The following is an 8444-nucleotide window of genomic DNA, read 5'->3' on the forward strand; positions in this document are numbered from 1 at the left end:
TTCTGCTCTCCTACAAGCTCAAAACACTGGGAATCTTTTATACCTCCAGAATGGAAACTCTTGCTCTTATGTAGCTGAGCCATCATCAGTTCTTGTAATGTTCACCACTCTCAGTAGATAAAAGTTCTATTTCATTCTAATTCTTCTATGATATGATTTAGAATCATTTTAATGACACAGTCTTCAGTGTGAGAACTTCTCCTGGTTCCAGCACACATACCCCAGGAGGAGCAGAATCTCCTCAGGTCTAGGGGACCTAGTGGACTGTAATACTCTCTCTTTCTCTCTCTCTTTTCTCTCTCTCTCTCTCTCTCACACACACACACAAGCAACAAAGTGAATTCACCACAAATATAAAATTGTGAGCCGCCAATAACCCACAATCAGCCTCAAAGCTTGCTGAAAAAACTTACACAAACACCCCTCCCAAATAAAACAGTTTTCTGTAGCAAGGCAAAGAGTCACTCATATCCAATGATTCAACATGGGACTTGTGGTACATCTGTGCATTGTGTATTTTGTACTTTTGTTGTCTAAATGATGTGTGTGTCTGTCTGTGTGCATGTGTGCATGTGTGCAAGAGTGCGAGCGAGAGAGAATTACAGTCCACTACGCCCCATGGACCTGGAAAATCAGCCTTCTTATACATGATTCATGCATGGATCCTCATGTTTTGCCTGTGACCACCCTTCCTAACATCAAGTCATAAATTTCCTATACACAGATACTGAAATTCAACTATAATGAACTGAGTTCATTTGCTGAGCACTCCTGGCTATAATTTTTCTGTATGCTTTTAAACTTGCAGATAACTTTGTCCAGAATGCCCTTTTCTTACACAGCCAACTCATCAATCTTCTTTTATCTCTTAAGGCCCCAACTGAAGAGCTCTACCTTTGTAGGGTCTTCCCCGACTCCACACTGCTAACTTCCTCAGCAGAACTAATGGATCGCCATTATGTTTTCCTCATAAAAACACTCATGTTTCATACTATGTTGTAAATATGTAGTTACACATTTTGTCTTTCTCTTCAGATTATCAGGTATTTATGAATGAAGATTGTCCCATAACCATATACATATATATATAATTTTTTGAGATGGAGTTTCGCTCTTGTTACGCAGGCTGGAGTCCAATGGCATGATCTTGGCTCAACTGCAACTTCCACCTCCTGGGTTCAAGCGATTCTCCTGCCTCAGCCTCCCAAGTAGCTGGGATTACAGGCAGGTGCCACCACACCCAGCTAATTTCGTATTTTTAGTAGAGACAGGGTTTTGCCATGTTGGCCAGGCTGGTCTCGAAATCCTGACCTCAGGTGATCCACCTGCCTTGGCTTCCCAAAGTGCTGGGATTATAGGCGTGAGCCATGATGCCCGGCCAGACTTAAAATATTAATGGACTTAAAACACTTTTAATAGAGGCATTTTAACTTTTCTGAGTATTTGTTTCATTATTCTTCAAGTGAAAATTCAAAATGTTTATTACCATAATAAAATATGCATCAAATATTATTTTATTATGTGTTATCTGTCTTTGCTAAAAATAATTTCACAAAATATTTTGGAATTTAATCTTAGCTGAAATCACTAGTTGCCCTACTAATTCAGCATTAAAAGTACAGTTGATTCTGCTTCCTTCCTCCATCATCGTAAACCATGGAGAAATACACTACCTGTGGACCAAGAGTGAAGGTAAGCAGCTATGTTGCTTTTTTGGTGTCTTCTGGAAAATTTCATGAATATATTGTCAATAGACTTGACAGGATTATGTCACCATTTTTCTCATTTGAAAATACAGAACACAGTAAATGATCTCATTCAAGTTCCAAAAGAAATAATTTCAGTTCAGAAGGTGATCTAATACAGAAGATAAATTTCGTTGTGCTGATTTGTGTTTTTAAGAGAGGTACCCAGAATTTAAATTTAATTTAATTATGTTGTGCTATTTATAATATAGAAAATACGGGCACATTTGAAGACCATATTAGAATTCAATTACACTAAAGACTAAGCTACAAAACTTCTCTGTGTTCTAAATTCATAATCATTGTATTAAATAAAACATCATACCCACATGTGTCCCCAGTAAGTATCAACCTTTATTAATGTTTTTAAATGAGATGTCTGCCTTAGTATGCCAGTTGACAAGGTGTCAGTCATTTGACCTTATGTAATTCTCTAATTTTCAGCTATCATTTTCTACTATTGCTCTGTGTGTGTTTGTGTGTGTGTTCTCTAAAAGCTTTTCCTTCTCTTTCAATCTCTTGTTTTTTAATTTTTTATGGAGAAGGCATTATAAAATCATCTTTAGGAAATATAGAAACACTTTTACAAAAACTTTCTACATTTGAACTAAAGGGGGCAGTGCTTCCTTTCATAAAGATAAATAACTTTATAGCTATCGCACAGGGTTGTTCATAAGTAAAATGAAGGGTCTGTGGAAGGACATAAATAAAGCATAGGAGGTTGAAGTCAGATTTGCAGCTTTCTGTGCAGGAGACAAGACAACCTGCGTCTTCACAGGAGGAATGGGCATGCTCCTGGGGGCATCATTGCTGATTCTGTGGCTTCAGCCAGTCTGTGAGTTGCGCATGGGAGGTTTGAATATAGTAGGAAAAGCTACAAGGAACACTACAAGGCTGGGAGATAATTAGAGAAGTTTTGTTTTGTTTTCCGAATCATGATGGTTTCCTGTGGGGACCTTAAAAATAAAACTGAAATCTGTTATTCTCTTTCCAAACAGGGGTAAATAGTCAACAGAAGAATGATGACCAGCAAGTTAAGCAAAATCCACCATCCCTGAGTGTCCAGGAAGGAGGAATTTCTATTCTGAACTGTGACTACACTAACAGCATGTTTGATTATTTCCTATGGTACAAAAAATACCCTGCTGAAGGTCCTACATCCCTGATATCTATACGTTCCGTTAAGGATAAAAATGAAGAGGGAAGATTCACAGTCTTCTTAAACAAAAGTGCCAAGCACCTCTCTCTGCACATTGGGGCCTCCCAGCCTGGAGATTCTGCAATGTACCTCTGTGCAGCAAGCGCACAGTGCTCTCCAGGCACCTGCAGCCCATACTCAAACCTGCTTTGGGGACTCAGACTGGGAGGCACACAGACTCTCTTCCATTTACACATGGCAGTGTGAAAAATTATGCTTTGAAGTAAGTGAGGCAAGTTGAGCTTAAAGAAAGACTGATACATGACAAGTCTTACAAATAAGTTAAGAAAGTTCCCTGAGTTTTAGAGTGTTTAAGAGTCTAACCACTCTCCTTTTCTACTTTCAGAAAGAGGTTGCTGATTTAGCTAAAGCATAAATCTCTGGTGATGCTTTGTTTGTGCTAGCTTCTGGAATGAGGGTGCCCAGTCTCCCTTGTATACTAGGGGGCAAGAATGTGTGTTTGGAACGGAAAAACCAAGGTCATATTGTAGGTTCTTTCAGTGATGAACATTTCCTGAGATGTCGTTTCTTTTAGTTTTTCTCAGTGTACAGGCATTTCTGAGCAAAGAATTGCATATGTGAATACTAACCTATGTATATCTGCATATCTATAAACATTTCTATATGTAGCGTAACCATCAGTATCTATATTAAGTTAAACATTCGTTCTTATCGATGTCTCCAATGCTAAATCATTACCACATGGATCACACTAGCCTCCTCCCATTGCTTACCCATAGATTCCCACTACAGGGGTGCACAGCCTGGCTCTCACTGTTAACAAAAAGTTATTCAGTAATACTTGTTACAACATGGTAAGGCTGTAATTTATTTAGGACCACCATGATAGGTACAGAGACCACTGCAACAGGACTTTGCAGTGAGGGAGAAGAATTGAACTCAACTTCAAATACAGCATAAACAAGTGGAGATTTCTAGCCAAGGGGCAGATTGGGGGTCAGTGAACGGGAAATTACTAAGAGGAAACATGAGAATCAAGGGATGTTCTGGCTAGACCGGCCAAACAGGATTCTTGCTGAAGACAGCTCAGGGTAATCAGACATCAATCACCTGGGGGATGATAGAGGATGAGGAACTCAGTTAGATACGGAGAGTGTAATCAGATATCAAGTGGAGGATGGCGAGGGCAGCAGGGGAGGGTGTGGTTCTTGCTAAACCAACCTGGAATGATTCTTGTTAAGACTAGATTTTACAAGAAAATGCAGAGATGAGCTTAGGAGAAACTTCAAAAGCCTGACTAAACTTTGGTCAAGCAAATAATTTTTGTCATCACTACCCACTATTCATTTACATCATAGTCCAATTCCATTAAACATGTATAGTGGTATCAGAATTGTTACTTGTAGCTCCATGAGAAAGAATTTTATCACTTAAAGCACTTTGCTGTATAATGGTAATAATGTCTAGATTATGTTGAACTTCTATTATTCCACCTGTTTTGTATATATTACATTAACTAATTCTCCTAATAATTATTTAAGACAACTATTAGAATAATCCATGTTGTAGTAGAGAAAACAGGCTGTGGGAGTTCAGGGATTTGCTCAGTATCACTAACTTTCTGAGAAAATAGAGTTCATGGTCACTCATGCTCCAAACCACCAGGTATGGGCCCGTCTTACAGAAGCTGTTAACAAGTCACGCTTTTGAAACACTAGCAATTTTTAAAATTCTTAGCATGCGTTTCTTCATCATTGACCTAGAGAAGAGTGTGATTATCACTCGTAGAAAATTAAAAGCTGAAATCATGGTTTTATATGTATATTGTATTTGTAGGTAAATGATTAGAACTTGTTCCTCATTGGCTGATTTTCTGAAGCTGAAGATCTTTACAGTGAGAAGATACAGAAATTCAGGATGCTTCCCAAGAAGCATGCAGGAGCCTCTGTAAATCTCATCACTTATAGCTTAATCTGAACAGTGACTTCAGGAACAGTGATTTCAGGAATGCTGAAGACATTTTTGATCAGAATAGGGGTGATACATAGGTTGGCTTAGCTTGGTTCATCTAGGGATCCTCATGGGGTTGGTTTAACTATGAGGTAAAATCTATAGATTGATTAATTCTCTCATATTTAATTCTATATTCCTGAACATGGATGTAAAGCTAACTCAGTGTGAATTAGATTTATTATCCCTCCAAATCCGGGAGCACCAATATCACATGCAGTATTTTTTCTGTTCTTTTTATGGCTTATATTGGTATAGGCAGGAAAAATTCCAAGATCCTTTTCGTAATGCATGTAGATGAGAATGAAAAGCAGGAAGGAATATTAAGCATCACTCTTCATACTTAGGGTGTTCCATGCACATCTCGGGCTCCCACTCTAGAGCCTCAGCTACTCTGAGTGGATAGTCTGCTGTACATATTCATTGCTCAAAGGCATCCAGAGCCTGTTCCCAAATTCAAAGCTGTAGCCACAGATCCCAGCAAAAGTGCAGGCACATGACAGTTGCTGCTGTCTTAGTCTAGCAGGGTGTAGAGAAATGTAGCTATGATGAATCATTTCATTTCAGTTTCAAATAATATGGAAATTCAGGTGAATAATCAGTCCAGTTACTATGTATCCCTGCTCTTAACAAAATTATTTCAAATACCTTAAGACAATAAATCAGCTTTTCTTATTTTCAGATATATTTAACGTGATTTATAAATTATTGAAATCCATTATAAATTTCTGTTACAATGGACAGTTTTCACTCTAACTGCTGTTACATTTACTCCATTTCACGTCTTGCATAATGGGGAGGGAATATATTAATGCTGTCTTTATCCTCTAAAGCAACATAGAATCATACCAGAAAAAGGAATACTGCATCCAATGTCATCCCTGCCTTTTTGTTCAAGCTCTTCAGGCTGCTTCAACTTCCACATTTCATTCATTCCCACAGTTATCTATTTATATTCTTTTCTTACCTAGTATATTTGGGAAACAGCATTGGAAAAAACTACTTTCTAGCATTGTTCTAGCCATAGTGTGTTGTATCTTCTAGAGCAAGTGAATCAACTTCTTAACATTTTATATCAGGACCTTCATCTGTAGTGCAAGGACAATGATTTCCAGCTAACTTTGTTCTCAAGTTTTATTCATCTTCCTCAATTAGCAATTGTTAACTGGGTGCCTGCTGAGTTCCGCATAAATGTTACATGCTGGGAAAAAAAGAGCTATGGAAAAATACATAATATCTTATTTCACTAAATGTGTAGTCTAATTAGTTATGTAGGCAACTAATCAAACAGCGTAAAGTGAAATGAGGCCAACCTTGGGAAAGCAAAGGGAGGTATGAAGGCATATGGAAAGTCCCACCCCCATCTTAGCCTTAGAGTTGAGTCAGGGGCAGCCTGGAGTATGTCTTGCCTATGCTGAGACCTAAAGATTTAGTAGGAGTCAATCAAGTTTAAAGACAGAGAAGGTAGAGAAAGTGATCTTAAAGATAGAAATAGCATGTAAAAGGCGACACAGAACACAATGAACCTGAGGACTAAAAGCCAGAATTATGCTATAACTAAAATCATATATGTCATAAAATGTTCAAACTACCACTGCAAAGTAGTTGTACCTTAATTCTCAGTTTTATAAATGAGTAACCATAATATTTGTGGGGTTACCAAATATGTTTTCTATTTACTTGAGATTTTACTTAATAAGGTTATTCATTTGATACCTAATATGTGTCTTAGACTCGAAAACAATAGATGCAAATGAGAAGAATAAGGCATTGTTTCTGCCTTCACGGAACAGGTAATATTGCAGAGTGTATTACAATATAGTATAATAAAAGCTATCATAGGAGAAGCATAGAATATGACCATCTAGCAGTGGCATTTAACTCGGAAACTTGAATGTAAGGGAAAACCGCCTATGGGAGGTAGTATCTAAGTTAAGATTTGTAAAACAGTTAGCCAAAAATGGAGTCAGAGAAAGGGTATCATAGAAAAAGATAAATAGAATGTACAAAGACATGAAGTCAATATTTAGTTTAAGAGAATGACATTAAACTAATTCAGAATGGCTACAGCATACAACTCAAAATATATATCGGTAAATATAAAACTAAAGCAATAAGCAGAAACCACTTTGTGAAAATAATTAAAAGCCATTATGAGATGTTCGTACATTACATTATCTTGAAGACAATGATGAGCACTCGAAGAAATCTGCACAAGTAAATAGTATCATGAAATGTCACCATTTGAAAGATTACTCTGAGTTCACATACTTATATATTATATCCATGTGCGGGTGTGTATATAAAATATATATGTAAAGTAAAATATATATATATAATAAATTTTCCCTTGATACTTCCTTTTCTCTTAATTCTGAAGTAATTCTTTCTGTAAAACAGTATATGGATCGGCCCTTCTTATAGCAAGAAAAAAGCCTATCCTGGACGAAAACTTACTCAAGAAAAGCCAAAATCCACAGTTTAATCAACATTCCTCAGTCTGGCCACAGGGGAGAGCTGTTTAAAAAGTATTCTAGACAGACGCATTTAGCTCTGTGCAGTTAAACTGTTGTCATGTGTCTCTGATGGGTTGCCCCCAAAGTTACAATATCCTGGAAACAATTGCAACAGGCCTTATTCTGAGTTCAAAGCAACTCCTACTAAGGAAGCCCATTCAGAAGCTGACTGGACATTCTGGCAGGCCGAGGATGGAGACTCTCTGGAAAGTGCTTTCAGGCACCTTGTTGTGGCAGTTGACCTGTGAGTACACGATTCAGTCTGGGAGAGGTTGTGATATGACAGCATCTTAATGACAATAGCTTTCTGTCTTGGGAAGGGCCCTTTTAAGAGCCAGACCTAAGAAGCAAGGAAAATGTACTGTAATTATGTAGTGATGCTTAATGTTTTAAATAAGGAAGGAAGGAAGAAAATCACCCTTCCCTTCATGAGACTGAGTGTCTCATTCGATTGTCTTTCTGATCAGGGGTGAGAAGCCAAAAACCAGTGCAGGGTCCTCAAGCCGTGATCCTCCAAGAAGGGGAAGATGCTATCATCAACTGCAATTCCTCAAAGGCTTTATATTCTGTACACTGGTACAGGCAGAAGCATGGTGAAGTGCCCGACTTCCTGATGATATTACTGAAAGGTGGAGAACAGAAGAGTCATGACAAAATAGTTGCTACATTTAATGAAAAAAAGCAGCAAAGCTCCCTGTACCTTATGGCCTCCCAGCTCAGTTACTCCGGAACCTACTTCTGTGGCGCAGAGACACAGTAATACCCAGGCCTCCAAGACCTGTACTCTAACCTAAAGCTGAGCCACAGGTGCTCACCTAGCACACATGCTCACCACAAGAGCCTGGGGAACTTACCAGAAGGCTCATCCATGATAAAAGAGAAACCTAAAGGAAATTCAGTTGCTTCAATATATAACACAAAAAGCGAGCCATGGCCTTGAGGTCATATCTAATTTGGCATTGTTTTCTTGATAATTATTTATTTATTTATTTTATTTATTTATTTTTTATTTTT

At 37.9% G+C, this 8444-nt stretch overlaps 2 gene segments (V, D, J or C); both read left to right on the forward strand.

The window, feature by feature from the left end:
- The first annotated feature begins 2400 nt into the window (after window positions 1-2400).
- Window positions 2401-3150, forward strand: LOC108522090 (T-cell receptor alpha chain V region CTL-L17-like). The segment is given in 2 exon segments: window positions 2401-2580; window positions 2744-3150. Coding segments are annotated over 2 exon segments (459 nt in total).
- Window positions 3151-7552: 4402 nt separating this feature from the next.
- On the forward strand, window positions 7553-8199 carry LOC108522095 (T-cell receptor alpha chain V region RL-5-like). The segment is given in 2 exon segments: window positions 7553-7674; window positions 7898-8199. Coding segments are annotated over 2 exon segments (345 nt in total).
- The last annotated feature ends 245 nt before the right edge of the window (window positions 8200-8444 follow it).

The sequence above is a fragment of the Rhinopithecus bieti genome, unplaced genomic scaffold (assembly GCF_001698545.2).
Source record: "Rhinopithecus bieti isolate Rb0 unplaced genomic scaffold, ASM169854v2 scaffold_64080, whole genome shotgun sequence".
NCBI lineage: Eukaryota > Metazoa > Chordata > Mammalia > Primates > Cercopithecidae > Rhinopithecus > Rhinopithecus bieti.